The 24,581-nt window shown below is 50.6% G+C and overlaps 1 protein-coding gene across 1 annotated transcript; it reads right to left on the reverse strand.

Moving 5' to 3' along the window:
• Positions 1 to 10,209: 10,209 nt before the first annotated feature.
• On the reverse strand, positions 10,210 to 19,844 carry LOC121860066 (mucin-5AC-like). The gene is made up of 2 exons (XM_042357080.1): positions 19,753 to 19,844; positions 10,210 to 11,299 (listed from the first exon to the last, which is right to left on the reverse strand). Exons 1-2 carry the CDS (start codon positions 19,842 to 19,844, stop codon positions 10,210 to 10,212), a joined length of 1,182 nt encoding a protein of 393 aa, XP_042213014.1.
• Positions 19,845 to 24,581: the final 4,737 nt, after the last annotated feature.

Here is a 24,581-nt window from a genome sequence, read left to right on the forward strand (position 1 = left end):
AGCAGGAGGAACACCACACAGGAGGGAGGGTGTAGGTCCAGCATCAGGGTGAACAAGACCACACAGGAGGGAGGGCGTAGGTCCAGCATCAAGGTGAACAAGACCACACAGGAGGGAGGGTGTCCAGCATCAAGGTGAACAAGACCACACAGGAGGGAGGGCTGTAGGTCCAGCATCAGGGTGAACAAGACCACAGGAGGGAGGGTGTAGGTCCAGCAGGAGGGAGAACAAGACCACACAGGAGGGAGGGTGTAGGTCCAGCAGGAGGGAGAACAAGACCACACAGGAGGGAGGGTGAGGTCCAGCAGAGGGAGAACAAGACCACACAGGAGGGAGGGTGTAGGTCCAGCATCAGGGTGAACAAGACCACAGGAGGGAGGGCGTAGGTCCAGCATCAGAGAACAAGACCACACAGGAGGGAGGGCAGGTCCGCATCAGGGTGAACAAGACCACACAGGAGGGAGGGTGTAGGTCCAGCATCAGGTGAACAAGACCGCACAGGAGGGGAGGGTGTAGGTCCAGCATCAAGGTGAACAAGACCACACAGGAGGGAGGCGTAGGTCCAGCATCAGGGAACAAGACCACACAGGGAGGGAGGGTGTAGGTCAGCATCAGGGTGAACGCCACACAGGAGGAGGGTGTAGGTCCAGCATCAAGGTGAACAAGACCACACAGGAGGGAGGTGTGAGGTCCAGCATCAGGGTGAACAAGACCACACAGGAGGGAGGGTGTAGGTCCAGCATCAGGGTGAACAAGACCACACAGGAGGGGAGGGTGGGTCCAGCATCAGGGTGAACAAGACCACATAGGAGGGAGGGTGGGTCCAGCATCAGGGTGAACAAGACCACACAGGAGGGAGGGTGTAGGTCCAGCAGGAGGGAGAACAAGACCACAGGAGGGAGGGTGTAGTCCAGCATCAGGGTGAACACACGACACAGGAGGGAGGGTGTAGGTCCAGCATCAGGTGAACAAGACCACACAGGAGGGAGGGAGTCCAGCATCAGGGTGAACAAGACCACACAGATGGGAGGTGTACCGAGTGTCAGAGGTGTACCTGGAAGTGTCGGAGGTGTACCAGGGAGGTCAGAGGTGTGCCCGGGAGTGTCGGAGGTGTACCTGAGAGTGTTAGAGGTGTACCTGGGAATATCGGAGAATTGGAGTGTCAGAGGTGTACCTGATACCAGGAGTGTCAGAGTGGGAGTGGTGTCGGAGGTGTACCTGGGAGTGTCAGAGGGCCTGGGAGTGTCAGAGGGGTGTACCTGGGAGTGTCGGAGGTGTACCTGGGAGTGTCAGAAATGTACCTGGGAGTCAAAGGTGTACCTGGGAGTGTCAGAGGTGTACCTGGGAGTGTCCGTGGTGTACCTGGAAGTGTCAGGAGGTGTACCTGGGAGTGTCAGAGGTGGACCTAGGAGTGTCAGAGGTGACCTAGGGAGTATCAGAGGTGTACCTGGGAGTGTCAGGGTGTACGTGGGAGTCTCAGGGTGTAACTGGGAGGTCGGAGGTGTAACTGGGAGTCAGGGGTGTACCTGGGAGTGTCAGAGGTGTACCTGGGAGTGTCAGAGGAGTACCTGGGAGTGTCAGTGGAGTACCTGGGAGGGTCAGTGGAGTACCTGGGAGTGTCAGAGGTGTGCCTGGGAGTGTCGGAGGTGTATCTGGGAGTGTCAGAGGTGTACCTGGGAGTGTCTGAGGTGTACACTAACCCCCACACCCCTGGACTCACCCCCACACCCGTGCACTCACCACGACACCTGTGCACTCCCCCACACCCTGATTTGCCCCCACACCCGTGCACCACCCCCACACCCGTGCACTCACCCCCACACCCATGGATTTGCCCCACACCCCCTGCACTCACCCCCACACCCCAGCAATCACCCCCACACCCCAACACTCACCCCCACACCCCTGGACTCACCCCACACCCCTGACTCACCCCCACACCCCTGACTCACCCCCACACCCCCTGACTCACTACCACACCCCTGGAACCACCCGCACACTCCTGACTCACCCCCACACCCCTGGACTCCGCCCCCACACCCCTGACTCACCCCCACACCCCAGCACTCCCACCACAATCCTGACTCATCCCCACACCCCTGACTCACCCCCCACACCCCTGACTCACCCCCACACCCCTGACTCACCCCACACCCTGGACTCACCCCCACACTCCTGACTCACCCCCCACACTCACCCCACACCCCCTGGACTCGCCCCCACACCCCTGGACTCACCTCCCACACCCCTGGACTCACCTGCACACTCACCCCCCACACCCTGGAGTCACCCCCACACCCCTGACTCACCCCACACCCCCTGAACTCACCCCCACACCCTGGACTCACTCCCACACCCTGGACACACCCTCACACCCCTGACTCGCCCCCACACCCCCACACCCCCCTGGACTAGCCCCCACACCCCCTGACTCACCCCCCACACCCCTGCGCTCATCGACACACCCTGCGCTCACTGACACACCCCTGCGCTCACCGACACACCCCTGCGCTCACTGACACACCCCTGGGCTCACCGACACACCCCTGCGCCACCACACACCCCCCTGCGCTCACCGACACACCCCTGCGCTCACTGACACACCCCTGCGCTCACCGACACACCCCTGCGCTCACTGACACCCCTGCGCTCACCGACACACCCTGCGCTCACCGACACACCCCTGCGCTCCACTGACACACCCCTTGCGCTCACCGACACACCCCTGCGCTCACCGACACACCCCTGCGCTCACCGACACACCCCTGCGCTCACCGACACACCCCTGCGCTCACCCCACACCCCCCTGCGCTCACCGACACACCTGCGCTCACCGACACACCCCTGCGTCACCCCCACACCCCTGCGCTCACTGACACACCCTGCGCTCACTGACACACCCCTGTGCGCTCACCGACACACCCCTGTGCGCTCACCGACACACCCCGTGCGCTCACCGACACACCCTGTGCGCTCACCGACACACCCCTGTGCGCTCACCGACACACCCTGCGCTCACCGACACACCCTGCGCTCACCCCCACACCCCTGCGCTCACCCCCACACCCCTCACTCCCCCACACCGATGCACTCACCGACACACCGGTGCACTCACCGACACACCGGTGCATCACCCCCACACCCCTGCGCTCACCGACACACCCCTGCGCTCACCGACACACCCCTGCGCTCACCGACACACCCCTGCGCTCACCGACACACCCCTGCGCTCACCGACACACCCCTGCACTCATCACCACTCCCTGAACTCATCCCCACACCCCTGCACTCACCCCCCACACCCTGCGCTCACCGACACACCCCTGCGCTCACCGACACACCCTGCGCTCACCCCACACCCCTGCGCTCACTGACACACCCCTGCGCTCACCGACACACCCCTGCGCTCACCGACACACCCCTGCGCTCACCCCACACCCCTGCGCTCACTGACACACCCCTGCGCTCACGACACACCCCTGCGCTCACCGACACACCCCTGCGCTCACCGACACACCCCTGCGCTCACCGACACACCCCTGCGCTCACTGACACACCCCTGCGCTCACCGACACACCCCTGCGCTCACCGACACACCCCTGCGCTCACCGACACACCCTGCGCTCACCGACACACCCCTGCGCTCACCGACACATCCCAGCACTCATCACCACCCCTTGCACTCATCCCCACACCCCTGCACTCATCCCCACACCCCTGCACTCACCACCACACCTATGCACTCATTACCACACCCCTGCACACCCCCCCCCACCCTTGCACTGACCCCCACACTCACCGACACATCCCTGTACTCACCGACCCCTGCACTATCTCACACCCGTGATCACCACCACTCACCACCACACCCCTGCACCACTACCACACCCAGCACTCACCCCCACACCCCAGCACTCACCACCACATCCCAGCACTCACCACCACAAACCAGCACTCACCCCCACACCCCTGCACTCACCACCACAAACCAGCACTCACCCCCACACCCCTGCACTCACACCACACCCCTGCACTCACTACCACACCCCTGCACTTCCACCACACCCTGCGCTCACACCCACATCCCAGCACTCACCCTCACACCTCTGAACTCACCACCCCATCCCAGCATTCACCACCACAACCATGCACTAATCACCACACCCCAGCACTCACCCCCACACCCCACATTCACCCCCCACACCCCTGCATTCACCCCCACACCCCACACTCCACCCCACACCCCCTGCACTCACCCCCACATCCCAGCACTGACCCCCACACCCTGACTCACCCACACACCCCTGCACTCACCCCCACATCCCAGCCCTTACCCCCACACCTCTGAACTCACCCCCAAAACTCTACACTCACCCCCACATCCCAGCACTCACCCCCACACCCCTCACACTCACCCCACACCTCTGGACTCACCCCCCAAACTCCTACACTCACCCCAACATCCCAGCACTCACCCCCCACACCCACCCCACACCTCTGGACTCACCCCCAAACCCAACACTCACCCCCACACCCCTGGACCTGCCCCCACACCTCTGCACTCCACCCCCACACCCCACACTCACCCCCACACCCCTGGACTCGCCCCCACATCCCTGGACTCGCCCCCAAACCCCACACTCACCCCCACACCCTGGACTCCCCCACACCTCTGCACCTCACCCCACACCCCCACACTCACCCCCCACACCCCTGGACTCACCCCACACCCCGGACTCACCCCCACACCCCTGGACTCACCCCACACCCCTGGACTCACCCCCACACAAGCACTCACCACCGCACCCTGCACTCACCACCACACCCTAGCAATCATCCCCACACCTCTGCACTCACCCCAACACGCCTGCACTAACCCCCACACCCTGACTCACCCCCACACCCGTGCACTCACCCCCACACCCCTGGTTTTGCCCCCACACCCCTGCACTCACCCCACACCCCAGCACTCACCCCTACACCCCTGCAATCTCCACCACAATCATGGACTCATCCACAGACCCTGGACTCACTCCCACACCCCTGGGCTCCCCACACCCTGGACCTGCCCCCACACCCTTGCGCTCACTGACACACCCCTGCGCTCACCGACACACCTGCGCTCACCCCACACCCCTGGACTCACCCCACACCCCTGGACTCACCCCACACCCCTGGACTCACCCCCACACACAAGCACTCACCACCACACCCCTGCACTCACCACCACACCCTTGCAATCATCCCCACACCTCTGCACTTACCCCAACACGCCTGCACTAACCCCCACACCCTTGGACTCACCACACCCGTGCACTCACCCCCACACCCCTGGATGTCCCCCCCACACCCCAGCACTCACCCCACACCCCCAGCACTCACCCCCCACACCCCACTCTCATCCCACACCCCTGGACTCATCCCCAGACCCCTGGACTCACCCCCACAACCCCTGGACTCACCCCCCCACAACCTGAACTCCTCCACACCTCTGGACTCACCCCCACACTCCTGGACTCACCACCACACCCCTGGACTCACCACCACACCCCTGGATTTACCCCCCACACCCCTGGACTCGCCCCCACACCCCTGGACTGCCCCACACACTCTGGAAATGACCTCACACCCCTGTAACTCGCCCCCACACCCCTGCGCTCACCGACACACCCCTGCTCACCCCCATCTGGGCTCACCCCCACACCCCTGAGCTCACCCCCCCACACCCCTGCACTCATCCCCACACCCCTGCGTCACCTCACACCTCTAGTTCAATACCACACTCATAGCTCTTCCACAACACTACCATTCCACCGACACATCCAGCACTCCCTCCCATCCCAGCACCCACCACCAATCCTGCACTCACACCCCAGCACTCTCCACCACACCCCTCCGCTCACCCCCCACACCCCTGCGCTCACCCCACATCCCAGCACTCACCCCCACACCCCTGAACTCACCACCACATCCCAACTCGCCACCACAAACCAGCACTCGCCCCCACCCCTGCACTCCACCAGCACACCCCTGCACTCACCATACACCTCTGCCTCACCCCCACCCCCCTGCACTCACCATCACACCTGCACTCACCACCACACCCTGCACTCACCACCACACCCCCTGCACTCACCACCACACCCCTGCACTCACCACCACATCCCAGCACTCACCCCCCACACCCTGAACTCACCACCATCCCAGCACTCGCCACCTAGCACTCGCCCCCCACACCCCTGCACTCACCACCACACCCTGCACTCACCCCCCACACCCCTGCACTCACCATCCACACCCCTGCCTCACCACCACACACCCACTCACCCCACACCCCTGCACTCACCCCCACACCCCTGCACTCACCACCACCCCTCTCACACACCCCTGCACTCACCATCACACCCCTGCACTCCCATCCACTGCATTTCCGGGAGCTCAGGTAAAGACATAAATATCGCTTAGGTTTGGCAACCCATCAATTTGACAGTGAGAAATAGCGAGCAATGGTGAGAAATAGCGAGCAATGGTGAGAAAAGTGCAATACCGAGAAATAGCAAGCAATACCGAGAAATAGCGATCAATACCGAGAAATAGCGATCAATACCGAGAAATAGCGATCAATACAGAGAAATTTAAGTCGTTAATTTAACAGTCCTTTCAAGGAGAATATCAAAGCCCCTGTCAAGTTAAGAGGAACTAAGAAAGAAATAAGTATGAGTATTAGGATTTATGTCAGTTGCTGGAAACTGTCCTCGATAATGAGATAGATAACGCTACGATATCCAGACAATTTATCCTACTAAAATTTGGTTGTTACGTTAGGTTAATTTAAATTGCTAGGTATCCCCAATAATGATCCGATAGAGTAACGTCATCCACTCACCCCTGCGCTCACCTCACACCCCTGCGCTCACCTGCCACACCCCTGCGCTCACCAGCCACACCCCTGCGCTCACCAGCCACACCCCTGGACTCACCCCCACACCCCTGCATTCAACCCCACACTCTGCACTCACCCCCACACCCCTGGACTCATCCCTACGCCCTGGACTCACCCCCACACCCCTGGACTCGCTCCCCCACACCCCTGACCCATCCCGTGCCCCTGACTCATCCCTACGCCCTGACTCACTTCACGCCCCTGGACTCCCCCACACCCCTGGACTCACCACCACACCCCTGGACTCATCCCTACGCCCCTGGACTCACCCCCACACCCCTGGACTCACCACCACACCCCTGGACAAATCCCTACGCCCCTGGACTCACCCCCACACCCCTGGACTCTGCCCCCAACACCCTGGACTCACCCCACACCCTGGACTCACCCCTACACCTGGACTCACCCCCACACCCCTGACTCACCCCCACACCCCTGGACTCACCCCCACACCCTGGACTCCACCCCCACACCCCTGTCCTCACCCCTTCACCCTGGACTCACCCCACACCCATGGACTCACCCCACACCCTGGACTCCACCCCACGCCCTGGACTCACCACCACACCCCTGGACTCACCCCACACCCCTGCACTCACCCCCACACCCCTGCACTCCACCCCCCCACACCCTGCACTCACCCCACACCCCTGGACTCACCCCTACGCCCCTGGACTCACCACCACACCCTGACTCACCACCACACCCTGGACTCACCCCACACCCCTGCACTCACCACACACCCCTGGGCTCACCCCTTCACCCTGACTCCACCTCACACCCATGGACTCACCCCCACACCCTGGACTTACCCCCTACGCCCCTGGACTCACCACCACACCCCTGACTCACCCCCACACCCCTGCACTCACCAACACACCCCTGACTCACCCTTCACCCTGGACTCACCCTTCACTGACTCACCCCCACCCCATGGACTAACCCCACACCCTGACTCCACCCCCACGCCCCTGACTCACCCCACGCCCCTGGACTCACCCCCCACACCCCAGCACTCACCCCCCACACCCCTGCACTCACCCCAAACCCCTGCGCTCACCCCCACACCCCAGCACTCACCCCACACCCCTGGACTCCACCCCCACACCTCTGGACTCACCCCACACCCCTGGACTCATCCCACACCCCTGCACTCACCACCACACCCTAGCAATCATCCCACACCTCTGCACTCACCCCAAGCCTGCACTAACCCCACACCCTGACTCACCCCCCACACCCCTGCACTCAGCCCCACCCCTAGTTTATCACCACACCCATAGCTCTTCACCACACCCTGCATTCACCGACACACTCCCAGCACTCACTCCCACATCCCACTCACCACGACTCTGCACCCACCACCACCCCTGCACCCACCACACACCCCTGCACCCACCACACCCCCTGCGCTCACCCCCACACCCCTGCGCTCACCCCCACATCCCAGCACTCACCCCCACACCCCTGCACTCACCACCACATCCCAGCACTCACCACCACAAACCAGCACTCCACCCCCACACCCCTGCACTCACCATCACACCCCTGCACTCACCACCACACCCCTGCACTCACCAACAACCACCTGCCACCACACCCCTGCACTACCATCACACACCTGCACTCACCACCACACCCCTGCACTCACCACCACAACCAGCACCACCCCACACCCCTGCACTCACCATCACACCCTGCACTCACCACCACACCCCTGCACTCACCACCACCCCTGCACTCACTGATCACACCCCTGCACGCATTTCCAGGTAGACTCCAGGTAAAAGACATAACATCGCACTGAGGGTTGGCAACCCATCAATTTGACCACTGAAAAATGTTATCGTATTTACGAGAAAAAAAAATCTTACGAAAAGAACCATATTTTCATCTACATGAGGGAGACTTCAGGTGTGTGAGGCATACCTGTAAACAATTTGAGAAATATTACGTACGGTGTTTGTAGATCTTCCATCATTGGAAGCCTCTGTGACACCATGTCCTCCTTCACTGAGTGTCTCCGTGGCCAGGTCCTCCTCCACGAAGATTCTCTGTTTAGGGTCCAAGTCGCCATCAGTTGAGTCGTGATGGGGGTCAGTCTTGCCTTGACACCTACTTCCTCCAATTTGACTAAAACAAACTAAATCAACTTTGTCCAAAAAAGAGTAAATTCAAGACGTTGTAGCTATTAACTGTTTATTTTGAAGTTTTCACACAAGCTTCGAGTAAGAGAGGCAGATAACTACTGTCCGGTTGTTGACCGGCCCAACTGGGAGAGAACTACACTTTTCTTTTCCTTTTCAATATACAGTATAACACTCAATGGAAGCTGCCTGGAACCAGTAATCACTATAGAGCAAGTTTCTAACGTTTCAGATGAAACTCGACACAGTCGACACAATTAGACACCGCACAAGGTCACTCGTTGTCTTCAACCATCACCAAGGGAAGGACGGGTATATGGGCTACACTATGAGAGTAACGTACAATACTGCTAGTTCACTAACTACTGTATAACATAGTTTATCCTGACTTGATGGTGTCTATGATACATGTCTAACTTGGTTGAACTATTCTTTGACACGAAATACAAAAATTAATGTCTCCGGTTTATGAATAAAAACAGCTTACACGAAGTATCACAAATCAATTTGTAATAGTTGTTACTCCGCCAGAATCTTCGTTTTCAATCATTAGTCGTTTTATAAGTCGATGTAGTAAAGGTGTTTGTACAGTATGTTTAACTAAGGATCATTAGGATAAATTAAAAGTTGGTAATTATTCAGAACTGGCCATATCTTATTAATTATAAATATACTGTTGTTACTCCCTTTGACGTGTTTTAATTTGAACGAGAAAAACTTCAGACAGCGGGTGTATCGTAGACAAAATACTGACCTCACGCTGCTTATTATTAAAGCTGGCCTAGCACTATGCCGAGTCTGATTTGTTGTTGTATTTAATAAGCATATAAACTTACGCCGCTTATAAGAGTATTGTTGCGACGAGGATGCCAACAAAAGTTAAAGTAAAAGATTTGAATATTGACAAGTTAGCCTACCAGGCGTACCAACCCAGTCTCATACTCAACAGGTGTTTGTTGCTTATGATACAAGGAGGCGAAAAATAAGATTAAATTCTAATGGAGTAAAGAGTAGCCAGGTAGTCCAATATTTGGCCTTAACACTCTCAGGTGTTTAATTAACTGGTGGCAGATGTTGCACAGGTGGGAGACAGCCTTTTTTTTTTAACTCGGTAATATATCAATAATAACGTAGAGAGCTGAGAGGTGAACAATGTAGGAGAGCTGAGAGGTGAACAATGTAGGAGAGCTGAGAAGCGAACAGTGTAGGAGAGCTGAGAGGTGAACAATGTAGGAGAGCTGAGAGGTGAACAATGTAGGAGAGCTGAGAGGTGAACAGTGTAGGAGAGCTGAGAGGTGAACAGTGTAGGAGAGCTGAGAGGTGAACAATGTACGAGAGCTGAGAGGTGAACAGTGGGGAGAGCTGAGAAGGAACAGTGTAGGAGAGCTGAGAAGGAACAGTGTAGGAGAGCTGAGAGGTGAACAGTGTAGGAGAGCTGGAGAGGTGAACAGTGTAGGAGAGCTGAGAGGTAACAGTGTAGGAGAGCTGAGAAGGAACAGTGTGGAGAGCTGGGAGAGGTGAACAGTGTGGGAGAGCGAGAAGGAACAGTGTAGGAGAGCTGAGAGGTGAACAGTGTAGGAGAGCTGAGAGGTGAACATGTAGGAGAGCTGAGAGGTGAACAGTGTAGGAGAGCTGAGAAGGAACAGTGTAGGAGAGCTGGAGGTGAACAGGTGTAGGAGAGCTGAGAGGTGAACAAGTGTAGGAGAGCTGAGAGGTGAACAGTGTGGGAGAGCTGAGAAGGAACAGTGTAGGAGAGCTGAGAGGTGAACAGTGTAGAGAGCTGAGAGGTGAACAGTGTAGGAGAGCGAGGTGAACAGTGTAGGAGGCTGAGGCGAACAGTGTAGGAGAGCTGAGAGGTGAACAGTGTAGGAGAGCTGGAGAAGGAACAGTGTAGGAGAGCTGGAGAGGTGAACAGTGTGGGAGAGCTGAGAGGTGAACAGTGTAGGAGAGCTGAGAGGTGAACAGTGTGGGAGAGCTGAGAAGGAACAGTGTGGGAGAGTGAGAGGTGAACAGTGGGAGGCTGAGAGGTGAATGGGAGAGCTGAGAAGCGAACAGTGTAGGAGAGCTGAGGGTGAACAGTGTGGGAGCTGAGAAGGAACAGTGTAGGAGAGCTGAGAGGTGAACAGTGTAGGAGGCTGAGAGGTGAACAGTGTAGGAGGCTGAGAGGGTAACAGTGTAGGAGAGCTGAGAAGCGAACAGTGTAGGAGAGCTGAGAGGTGAACAGTGTAGGAGAGCTGAGAAGCGAACAGTGTAAATAAAACAACTTGGTAACTTTAGATTCAGACAATATATTTTCCAGAACTTTACAATAACCTCTTAGTAACCTATGTTTTATCATGGTTTGGAGACCTTTAGCTTTCTATACACTTTAATAATATGTAGAACAAATCATCACTATGTACACTACAAACCAGACTGGCACAAGAGCATGTACACACACCTCAGCCTTCTTGGGGTAAGGACGGTGCAGTCGGCACTGCCCGCTAACGCGGCCGTGGTCTCTTGACCATGGAGACAGCTGCCAGCCCGGTCTGTCGGGCTCTCCCCTTCCCCATCTCCTCCTTCCCATCTGGATTTATCAACAACCTCACACCAACAGTACAGTGCAAAGATTGACGATTAACCCACAAGTGATATACAAAAGTGGCAATTTCAACTCGAAGAAAAGCTCAAAAACACAGCTGCAGTTGTGGCTGGATCTGACCTAACCTGACCTGACCTCACGGCTTCACCTGACCTAACCTGAAGGATGGAGCACACCTGCATGCCACAAGCTACTGTCCTGGACACACCTGCCCAACCGCATCCAGCCCATACGAGCACGAACTGATTGCTACAAGAACAGCCCAGTCCCAACCATTGTAAAATGCAATACCTAAATTTCACATGTCATATTGTATCACTTATGTTACTTGTACATCATTTGTAAATCAAGAGACCCATTCCCCAATTATGTAATTGTATATTTTCAGCCTTCCGGCTGCCATACTCTTTCAATAAACCGTTAATTATTATTATTATTATCACACACACACACACACACACACACACACACACACACACACACACACACACACACACACACACACACACATCACATACTTCAAATAGTCGCGATAAACTGAGACCCAATCGTCCTAAACCTCCCTCCCAGAGACCAAACGAGAAATAAATAGCTGGGGCCTTCTATGATCTATGCATCTCAGGATTCCACCTGAGCGAATGCAAGTGAGGTATTCGCAATAATTATGTTACATAAGGATTTAATACGTGCCTGCCTGGGGTGGGGGGGCGGGTGTTGGCAGTGAGGTGTCGTTATTGTATCTCTGATGATGGAGTGGTGTTGTGGGGTGTGACGGGTGCTGTGGGGTGTGAGGGTGTTGTTGGGTGTGTGGGGGTGTGGGGTGTGGGGTGTTGTGGGGTGTTGGGTGTGAGGGGTGTGGGGTGTGAGGGTGCTGTGGGGTGTGAGGGTGCTGTGGGGTGTGGGGGTGTTGTGGGTGTTGTGGGTGTGAGGGGTGGGGTGTGGGGGTGTTGTGGGGTGTGGGGTGTTGTTGGGTGTGGGGGTGTTGTGGGGTGTGTGGGGTGTTGGTGTGTTGTGGGGTGTGGGTGTTGTGGGGTGTGAGGGGGGTGTGGGGGGGTGTTGTGGGGGTGAGGGGTGTTGTTGGGTGTGGGGGTGTTGTGGGGTGTGAGGTGTTGTGGTGTTGGGTGTGTTGTGGGTGTGGTGTTGTGGGAGTGTGGTGTTGTTGGGTGTGGGGGTGTTGTGGAGTGTTGGGTGTGTTGTGGGGTGTGGGGTGTTGTGGGGTGTGGGGTGGTGGGATGTGGGGGGGGTGTGGGGTGTGGTGTTGTGGGGGGGGGGTGTGAGGTGGGGGTGTGGGGTGTTGTGGGGTGTGGGGTGTTGTGGGGTGTGAGGGGTGTTGTGGGGGTGTGTTGTGTGGTGTGGGGGTGTGTGGGTGTTGTAGGGTGTGGGGTTGGGGTGTGGAGGTTTGGGGGTAGGACGTGTTGTTTGAGGGTGATGGAATGAGAGGTGGGTGGGTGGGCGGGGGAGAGGGTAGGGTGAGAGGTGTGTGGAAAGTGAGGGCAGGGGTGAGGGGAGGAGGAGAGGTGTGCAGGCCTTCTTGGGAGGTGGAGGGTGACGATAATGGGAGTACCTGGGTTAAGGGTGAGAGGATGAGAGGGAGAGAGGATGAGGGGTGGATGAGAGGGATTGGATGGGAGTGGGAGAAAATAGGGGTTGTGGGATGGTGGGAGGGTAGAGATTAGTCTCTATAACCAACACCCTCCAAATCACCCCCTACAACCCTGCAACCACACCCCACAACAAACACCACCCCCACAACAAACACCACCCCCTACAACCCTGCACCACCCTCACAATCACCCCCTAACCTGCAACCACCACCCTCACAATCACCACCCCCTACAACCCCTCGCCCACCACCTCCAATCACTCACCCCTGGCCTGCAACCACCACCCTCACAATCACCACCCCTACAACCCTGCAACCACCACCCTCACAATCACCACCCCCTACAACCCTGCAACCACCTCACAATCACCACCCCCACAACCCCAAACCCACCACCCCTCACCAATCACCACCCCTACAACCCTGCAAGCCACCACCTCCACAATCACCACCCCCTACCAGCCCCTGCAACCACCACCCTCACAATCACCACCCTCTACAACCCTGCAACCACCCTCACAATCCCACCCCCTACAACCCCTGCAATCACCACCCTCCACAACAACCACCACCCACGACCACCATCAGTGTTTTTACCCTCAAGTAACTTAACAATTTAATTCTAATGTTCCTCAGATTATGCAAATACCTTTAACAACATATTCTTTCTGACAATATAAATGGGCACACAAGGACTTACAGGTATGCGTTGCTTCAGGTGAAAATCTCTCTCTGGACTTACATTGTGAGATATTATATTTTAGGAATTGTATCTGTGTTTGCGGTGGAGAGAATGTGAAATGTCTGTCTGTCTGTCTGTCTGTCTGTCTTCTCGCATGCCGTATAAGATATGGTTTGTTGATTAGATAGAGATATGGGTACGAGTGTGTATGCGTGCGAATATCCATGAAGAGATTCAGCATCGGATCAGATGTGCATCTCAAGCCTTTGGCAGACTCCGAAAACGTTTCTTCATCTGTAGGGAGCTGAAATTATCTGCAAAATTAAACGTATATCAAGCAGTGGTCTTCCCCACCCTGCTATGACAGGGAGACATGGGACACCAACTGTAGGAGCATCGAGGCTACCATAATCCATGAACAACTACGTTGGACTGGCCATGTTACCCGCATGGACGACAGTAGACTGCCAAAGCAGCTACTTAACAGTCACCTAACGAATAGTGAACATAACGCTGGTGAGCAACTGAAGAGGTATAAGGATAGTCTTAAGACAAACCTGAAAAGGTGCCAAATCGATCCCCTCACCTGGGGAGACGATTACTCCACACCGTAACGCGGAAGAGCACCACACGAAGGTGTCAATACTTTCGAGTTAGCCTGACTGAAACCGAGGAAGAAAAGCGCACGCGCGGAAAGACGCTGCCACCGCCCTCCCGCACTCGATGTAGCCCTCCACATGTGCAACATCTGTGAACAACTCACCATTGAAGGGTGACATCCCTAATACTCATATCATTGTATCATAGTTGGATGACCGTCATATGATTCAGAGTGACAGCAAAGTAGTAGTAGTAGTGGAGTGATGAGGCAGAATCAGATGATCTCCTATGTGAAGCAAGAACACTGCAGGAGACTAAAATTTACAGGCGACGGAAAGCAAAACACCGATGACGTTACAAGAAATTGGAAACAAAATGCGTGTGGGAAAAGTGTCTTTGGCGGTAAGATCTCTCACAGAGATCTCCGGTGGGGTGATGCCAATAAACAGAGAGACATTAAAACTACTGATAGATAAACATCCCCCTGCAAGTGATGACGAAGGCATCAGGTTCCAGGGTGACTATATCCCACCAAATGCTGTCCTGTTCGAGAAAATAACAGGAGGGAGGTGCCGGCCCTTCAGCTCTGGATGCAAACGGTTGGAGAGACATCCTCAGCACTAACAAGTTTGGCCCCGTAGTAGTAGTAGTAGTAGTGTGTGTGTGTGTGTGTGTGTGTGTGTGCGTGTTATCTGTCTTTCTGTTTATCAATATACATTACGTGCATATTTCCATCCATCCATCCATCTATACTATACTATAATCCACATCTCTTTACCTTTCTCCAGCGAACCGTGAACAGACAGCTGCACGCCACAAAGAACCACTACCAGCAGTAACCAGTGCCTCTGAGAGCTCACGCCACCAAGCTAGCAGAGCGTGCATGATAACACCTAACTTGTAAACTTATTGTCTATGATCCCACGGCGAGGGGTGAGGCAGAGAGAGGGGAGGTGAGGGGAGGGGGGAGGAGGGAAGGGGTTGGGTGGAGAGGAGGTGAGGTGGGAGAGGGTAGGGAGGAGAGTGAGGTGCGTGTGGTGACAGGGGTAGGTGGAGGAAGGGGGAGAGGTGAGGGTGTAAACAGTGGGAAGGAGTAGGTGAGGGGAAGGGGATAGGTGAGTGAGGTAGAAGGGGGAAGAGGGAGGGGAGAAGCCACAGGAAGTATAACAGTTTATGCACCTTGAAGGGTCCCTGGGGTGTGGTTCTCCAGGGGGGGTGGAGGGAGGAGGTGGATAGAGGGTGGATAGGAGGCTGGATAGATAATTAATGCCCTTACAGTGGCCTCGCTTTCCCTGTAGGCGACACTGGGTGGGTCCTGGAGGAGTCGATTTGTTTTCCTTATTATAAGTGGTGTCAATTCTGGAGCACCACCACGCCCCTTGTACCACACCCTACTAAGGCTTCTAGCAGAAAGGTACTGACGAAGGAGTCCACTACAGGAATACCAATGGTGTTTGTTTATCATATTCACCTGGTGGCACTGAAGAAGGAGGACCTAAATCTCTACCTTACTGTGATACTTAAGAGAATCCTGTGGGAGATATGACTCGAGGCATGAGAGTCGACGAGGTGTTCCTTAGGGTAATAAAGAAAGAAAGTTCGAGTATTAAGTTGGAGTATTACTTGACAGGGAAGCAAACAATGACTGACACACACACACACACACACACACACACACACACACACACACACACACACACACACACACACATACAGGTTACTTCGTCATACTCGTTATAATGTTTGGTGCTGTGTTTCGTAATTTGGGGTACAAGTCTCTTTCGGTGTTTATGATTGTTTCGTTAAGTTCAATACTTTATTACTGCATTCTCTCGTTCTTCTCGTTCTTTTCTTCTTCTTTTTTCTTCTTCTTCTTCTGTTCTTTCTTCTTTCTTCTTCTTCTTCTTCTTCTTCTTCTTCTTCTCGTTCTTCTTCTTCTCGTTCTTCTTCTTCTTCTTCTTCTTCTTCTTCTTCTTCTTCTTCTTCTTCTTCTCGTTGTTGTTGTTGTTGTTCTTCTTCTTCTCTTCGCTTTCTTTTTTTCTTCTTTTCTTCTTCTTCTCTTCTTCTCGTTCTTTCTTCTTCTCGTTCTTCTTCTTCTTCTTCTTCTTCTTCTTCTTCTTCTTCTTCTTTCCTTCTCCTCTTCTTCTTCTTCTTATTATTCTCTTCTTCTTCTTCTTCTCGTTCTTCTTCTTCTTCTTCTTCTTCTTCTTCTCGTTCTTCTTCTTCTTCTTCTTCTTCATCTTCTTGTTCTCGTTCTTCTCGTTCTTCTTCTTCTTTCTTCTTCTTCTTCTCTTGTTCTCGTTCTTTTCTCTTTCTTCTTCTTCTTCTTCTTCTTCTTCTTCTCGTTCTTCTTCTTCTTCTTCTTCTTCTTCTTCTTCTTCTCTCGTTGTTGTTGTTGTTGTTGTTGTTGTTCTTCTTCTTCTTCGTTCTTCTTCTTCTTCTTCTTCTTCTCGTTCTTCTTCTTCTCTTCTTCTCGTTCTTCTTCTTCTTCTTCTTCTTCTCGTTTCTTCTTCTTCTTCTTCTTCTCGGCAGTAAATTATTAATGGAATCATTCAGAAAGAAACTCCACCACACTGCCACAAGAAACCTCCCTCCCCCCATGGAGTCATCTTGGGGTAGCTTCCATCATCACAAGTAACACCCAACACATCAAGACCCACTAACAACAATAGGAACACTAACCTAACCTAACCTAACCTAACCCTACCAACTCACATGGTCCATCTCCCTAGCTATTGATCTATGAGAATTTCGACCTTACGGTGTTAATCTCGGTGGGTGACATGAGGGCTGTATATAGACTTGTGAAGGAAAGGGGGAGGAGGAGAGGAGGAGGGAGAGACAGGAGGGGGAAAGAAGGGGAGGGGGGAGAGGGGGGGTCGAGGCGTGCCCCCGTAATTGTGTAATGATGTAATTTGCCCATGTCTGACAGCGGTGATCACATACAGAGGAAATTTCCACATCATTCCGTTTTATTTGTTATTGATTTTAAGAAGGAATACTTTCACCTCTTATACAACGATACCTAGAGGGACGTTAAAGAGTATTTCTCATTGGTCTAGACACGTTTAAGAGCCTTTCTCATTGGTCTAGATTCGGTGGTAATATGCAAGAGCGAAGTAAAAAGAAATCTAACGAAAGGGTTTGTAACTTCGACGTGAATCGGTGTAAATAATCTGTGACCTGGCGGGACTTTCACGAGGGACCGGAAGTTAGATGCTGTGACCCTCCTCCCCTTCTCCCTCCCCCATTCCTCCCTTCCCTCCTCCCCATTCACTCCCTCCTCCTCCTCCCCCCTCTCTTTCCCCCTCCCTCCAATAGCATCCGCAGCAGCAGTATCTCCCCTCTACTAGTCTCTCCTTCACACCAACACCTTCTCCCCACCAACATCTTCTCCCGCCTCTCATCTCCCCATCAACACCTCCTCTCCCTCCCCACCCCATCTGCCCCTTCCGTCGACTATGTCATTTTCTCCCTCTGTGGCGACATGACTTCAACAAAATGAGAAGGTGATCGCGGTGATGGTGAAGATGCATGATGGTGAGGGAGAAAGTAGTAGTGGTGGTGACGATGATAATTCTGGAGAGAGAGAGAGAGAGAGAGAGAGAGAGAGATAATGATTCACAACACTCAAGTCCCTTTAACACCACGTTCCCTCTACACAGTTTACAGTATCTCACCACATCTCTTAATTAAGTACCTACTACCTATAAACCTCACCGATAAAGCCAGCGGTGTTTAATCTCCACCCATCACAACCCTGGATGACTACCAAGAGATACAATCATTGGCTCGGAGCGCTCATCTGATGTACAAGTACGAAAGTTTCAATGTTTAGACACGAATCAAACCCTTCCAGCCAATGACTATATCTACCTTAATCATCTAGGGTTATTATTGGTCAAGATTAAACACCGCTGGCATATTGGCGAGGAATGGAATCGTAAATAATTAATACCTAAGCACTATCTACCTGCAGGACGAATGAGTGTTATCGATATATTTGGTGGAATGTCTGTCTGTCTGTCTCACACACACACACACACACACACACACACGCACAATACAATATACGAGGTGAACATAGGTATTTGACTCCACGACCACGGACACCATCTAACTTGATCTGTCTGGCCACATATTATAGTCTACGATTTTATATATACCCAAAAGAATATATATATATATATATATATATATATATATATATATATATATATATATATATATATATATATATATATATATATATATATATATATATATATATACGATATAGAGTGTGACATAATCTACAATGTTATAATATAGGATAGGCCGTAAAGTTATATATTATCGGTACCCTCGTACTTCTTTCGACTAGTTATTTATGGTCGAGCTGCGTCGGAATCCGGAGCACTGAGTCTGCCAAAGAAGGTTCGATTTTTCTATTATCTAATTAGAGTTTAAAGAACGTGTCTAGTAGGTTCACTTTTGAGATGAGGTGGTTCATTGGTGGGTTCGAAAAAGAGGTTCGGTTGTCGAGGTGGTTCATTAGTGGGTTCTATAAAAAGGTTCGGTTGTTGAGGTGGTTCATTAGTGGGTTCTATAAAAGGTTCGGTTGTTGAGGTGGTTCATTAGTGGGTTCTAAAAGGGTTCGGTTGTCGAGATGGTTCATTAGTGGGTACTAAAAGGGTTCGGTTGTCGAGGTGGTTCATTAGTGGGTTCTAAAAGGGTTCGGTTATCGAGGTGGTTCATTAGTGGGTTCTATAAAAAGGTTCGGTTGTTGAGGTGGTTCATTAGTGGGTTCTAAAAGGGTTCGGTTATCGAGGTGGTTCATTGGTGGGTTCTAAAATTGTTCGGTCATCAAGCTGGTTCACTCATAAGATTCGAACTAGGAATATACTCTCAAAGGTTCATAAGGTCAAATACACGTATCAAGACGACACACCTGAGACACACCTGAGTAACATCACAAACATAGACAAGATTTATTCAATTTAAAACTTAAAAACAAAACAAAATTTCTCTTTTAAATTAAGATACGTGATAAAATAAATAAATAAAATAAATAAATAAATAAATAAATAAATAAATAAATAAATTAATAAATTACAATCCAAATTTAACCTTAAAATGTATCGTAAGTCGAGACAATATAATTCTCTTTACCTACGTATAAGGAAACAAATTACGTTCATAAGAAAAACTAACTCGCGATTATCAGAGAATGTGGATCCAGGGTCGAGAGATGTGATATAATAGGTAGCCAAGATGTCATTAGACTTTACCTTACGATGATTCATGGTGACATTTATCGTGGGTTTACGAGAATCCACGTAAAAAAAAATTAGGAGTATATTATTTTTTTTTTTAAGAATACTTTGGTGGTGGTGGTGGTGGTGGTGGTGGTGCTAGTTGGAGTAGTGCTCGTGGGAGTGGTGGGAGTGGTGGTGGTGGTGGTGGTGGTGGTGCTAGTTGGAGTAGTGCTCGTGGGAGTGGTGGGAGTGGTGGTGGTGGTGGTGCTAGTTGAGTGCTCGTGGGGTGGTGGAGTGGTGGTGGTGGTGGTGTTAGTTGGAGTAGTGCTCGTGGGGGTGGTGGAGTGGTGGTGGTGGTGGTGGTGAATCACAATAATATAATGATGTGTAGATGTTTGTAAACAATGTCTTGCTGATTGTTAATATTTTTTATTGTTGAGGATATTAATTGTGATGAGGTTACCACACACACATACACAAAACATACATGTATACACACACACACACTATATATATATATATATATATATATATATATATATATATATATATATATATATATATATATATATATATATATATATATATATATATATATATATTGTGTTGTCTAATGGTAGACCCTGCTGCCATATGGCATCACAAAATTGTGACCAAGTCCCAGGTTGCTGATCTGACTTTCTGCCTCATTTACACACAATTGCTGGGTCTCAATTGTTTTCTTACTTTGACAACACAACATACATATATTGTTTCTCACTATTGATTTTTTTAATTTTTGTATTTCTTTTATGTTTCTAATTATTCTTATTATTATATATTATTATTATTATTATTATTATTATTATTATTATTATTTAAGATTCTATTTTTATTTATTTTTTTATTATAAATTGTATTTACTATAAATTAATATTATTATTATTATTATTACATTTTCGCCCCCCAGACCCGATGTGGGTCAGTGACCTGTGCCTGAGTGGGCTAATGCCGGTAAAACAAAATACATGGGCACACACACACACACACACACACACACACACACACACACACATACACAGACACACACACACACACAATGCATGCAGGAGTTACTACTGCACCACGTGAGGTGCCTCACAACACCATCTGTGATAAGAACATAAGAACATAAGAATGGCGGAAACTGCAGCGGGCCTATTGGCCCATACTGGGCAGTCCCGTTTACACCCAACCCCTATTGCTCATATAAGCATCCAACCTATGTTTGAAGCTATCCAGCGTATTCGAGTTCATGATGATATTTGGTAACTTGTTCCATTCATCCACTACTGTTTCCAAACCAGTGTTTACCTATTTCGCTCCTAAATCTAAATTTGTCTAATTTAAAACCATTGTTACGAGTTCGTTCCTGGTTGGATAGTTTGAGTACCTTTGTAATGTCTTCTTTGTTTAGCCCTGACTTCCATTTAAACACCTCTATCAGGTCGCCCCCTCGCTCTACGTCTCTCGAGGGAGTGCAAATTAAGATGCTTTAACCTGTCTCTATAAACCTAATTCCCAAGATTAGTTTTGTCATTCTCCTCTGAATTCTTTCCAAGGATCCTATATCCATTCTGTAATACGGTGACCAGAATTGAACTGCGTAATCCAAGTGGGGTCTCACAAGCGCAAGATATAGTTTAAAGATGACCTCGCTAGTCTTGTAACTAACACTCCTTTGTATGAACCCAAGTACTTTATTGGCCTTGTTATGAGCAAAAATACATTGTTTAATTGGCTTAAGGTTCCTACTTATCATTACTCCTAAATCTCTCTCGCAGTCGGATTTCTCAATGGCATCGGTGTTTATCTGGTAACTCGTTTCCCTGTTTACATCTCCTATACTGAGTACTTTACATTTGTAAACGTTGAATTTCATCTGCCATTTTTCAGACCATTCGAAAAATTGGTTTAGATCTTCCTGTAGTTTTGCGGAGTCATCGTCAGATTTAATAACACGTCCTATTTTAGTGTCATCAGCAAATTTACTTATGTTGCTGTCTATGCCGATATCTATGTCGTTTATGTGTATAATAAATAATAATGGTCCAAGTACTGAGCCTTGGGGAACTCCACTTGTGACGTTACTCCAATGGGATTTAGTGCCGTTAATACTCACTCGCTGTTTCCTATCCTGTAACCACGCCCTAATCCATTTAAGGATATTACCTTTGATGCCATGTGCTTCTACCTTTCTAATTATTCTTTCGTGGGGGACTCTGTCGAAGGCTTTGCTAAAGTCGAGATATACCACATCATAATTGTGCCCCTCGTCCACCGATTCGAAAACTGATGAAAAGAATGTTAATAGATTAGTTAGACATGAACGCCCACTTGTGAAGCCATGCTGGGAATCATTGATCAATCGGTGCTTCTCCAGATTTCGAATAGAGTTTGAAATGATTGCTTCCAGTAATTTGCCTACTATTGATGTTAGACTGATTGGGCGGTAGTTAGAGGATAGTGATCTATCCCCCTTCTTGAAAATCGGTATTACATTCGCTATCCTCCAGGTTTCTGGTACTACACCTGTTTTTAAGGACATGTTAAACAACTTTGCTAAGGGCATACTAAGCTCTTCCTTGCATTCCTTTAATACTCTGGCAAATATCTCATGGGGACCAGGTGACTTATTAGGCTTTAGTTTGTCTATTTGCTTACTTACATCGTTACTAGTCACTACTATCTCGCTTAATTGGTATTCTTCAATATCTCTCAATAGTGTCGGTGCCTCGGGTATCATGTTTAAATTTTCGGTGGTGAAAACTGTTGAAAAATATTTATTCAGATTAATGCTCATTTCTCCATCGTCATCAGTTAGCTCACCGGTATCTGACTCTATTGGTCCAATGTTTTCTCGTGTTTTAGTTTGATACATTTGGTAGAATCCTTTGGGGTTTGTCTTTGCCTCCCTTGTTATCTTCACTTCATTATTCCTCTTAGCTTTCCTTATCTCGGACTTAACCCTACTGGCCAATACCTTATAATAATCCCAGAGGTAAATTTCGCCACGATTTATCCTTCTACCTATAGCCTTCCTTTGGCCAATAATGTTCTTTAAATAATTTTTTATCCATTTAAGGTCATTGTTGTCTGATCCGAGCTTTTTGTACGGTATGTTCTGCCTTTGCGCATTAAGTAACTCATTATTTAAATTGTCGTGGAACTCGGCAGTCTCAGATCTCGTTATAAGGTCGGTTTCAACTGTCAATGTCCCCCCCCCCCCTTCCCTCAGCTGCCTCTTCAAACTATCAAAGTTTGCCCTTCTGAAATCTGGGACTTTTGTGGAATTTTCCTTACGTCTGCCCTGAAACTAACTGGAATCTAATTTCTTTGTGGTGGCTGTTTGCAAGTTCGTTCCCTACATCGACATTGCTAATGAGGTTTTCCCTGTTCGACAGAACTAAATCGAGTATATTATTACCCCGGGTGGGTTCAGTTATATGTTGACTTGGGAAACAGTCCTGGCAGTCGAGAAATTCCTCTGATTCTGAGTTACCCGTAAGGTCAGTCCAATCTATTTGGCTAAGGTTAAAGTCGCCTACAATACAGACTTTGTTGTGTGTGGAAGCCCTGCGCATTTCATCCCAGATAAGTCGCTCATTAACTCTTATCAAGATTGGGAGGTCTATATATTACTCCTGTGATTATTTTTTTCCCTACCGTCGATTAATTCTATCCAAATTGTTTCTATACTCCGCTCAGTTTTTATTTCCTTATTTATTTCACACTTCAGGTTATCCTTGACATAGATTGCTACTCCGCCTCCTTTCCTGGTCTGCCTATCGGTATGGAACAATTTGTAACCCGCAATTTGGTATTCAACAGGTAACTCTCGTGAGTCTAGGTTGATCCATGTTTCAGTGAATGCTATTATATCGATTTTTCGGTACATACCAATGCCCTAATATCATCCATTTTGTTTCTCATACTTCTACTGTTCACGTAGTAGACATTTAAGTTAGTCGCGTTCTGAGTCTTCCCTTTACGGCGTTTAGGTTTTAACTCCACTGCAGTCTCCTCCACCCCCGTGATGCCCCTAACAACACCATCTGTGAGGTAGTTACTACACCACGTGATGCCCCTCATAACACCATCTGTGAAGTAGTTACTACACCACGTGATGCCCCTCATAACACCATCTGTGAGGTAGTTACTACACCACATGTCTGCTGTTCAACACCTCAGCACACCTGATCTACATGACCTCCACTGTAAACATTAATCTGTATATTCACTGTATGTTCCTCCTCCTTTCTCTAATGAAGGCTTTTGTTAACTACCCCATGTTAATGTATGTAATAAGTTATTTTTGTAAATTTTCAGCCTACGGGCTGCATTACTTTTTCAATAAACCGTTGATTATTATTATTATTAAACATACATGTACACATATTCATCCACACACATACACACACACCACCATAGGGTCAAGACAAATTCAGGCGCTGCTCCTGTGAGCCCCTGCCTCCCTTGGCCAATGTTCTGCCCATTCCCCACGTCCCTCCCCCCGACCCATCCTCCACCACGGATATCAACATAATCAAAGCGACAATTTCGTTTCGGGAAGAAGTGGGACCAGTGTTGAGCAGTGATGAGCAGTGCTTCCGCCAGTGAATTCAGCACTAGATAGTACCAGTAATAACCGTGACCCACCAGTGAGTTAAGCACCCCTGAGAACTGGCCGCCATCTTCTGACAAAGAGGTGCTAATCAGTCCACCCTGGGAACAACAGTGGGTCGGCTTCACACCTGACTTCGAAAT

Source organism: Homarus americanus, unplaced genomic scaffold (assembly GCF_018991925.1).
Source record: "Homarus americanus isolate GMGI-L3 unplaced genomic scaffold, GMGI_Hamer_2.0 scaffold57364, whole genome shotgun sequence".
Lineage (NCBI taxonomy): Eukaryota > Metazoa > Arthropoda > Malacostraca > Decapoda > Nephropidae > Homarus > Homarus americanus.

What these genes read in the sequence shown, in the direction of transcription:
- LOC121860066 (XM_042357080.1), bottom strand. Translation starts at nt 19,844, where the DNA reads ATGAATCATCGTAAGGTAAAGTCTAATGACATCTTGGCTACCTATTAT. An exon ending in ACATTCTCTGATAATCGCGA is followed by an intron (nt 11,300 to 19,752) that starts GTTAGTTTTTCT and finishes TTCACCTCTCAG; the next exon opens with CTCTCCTACACTGTTCGCTT.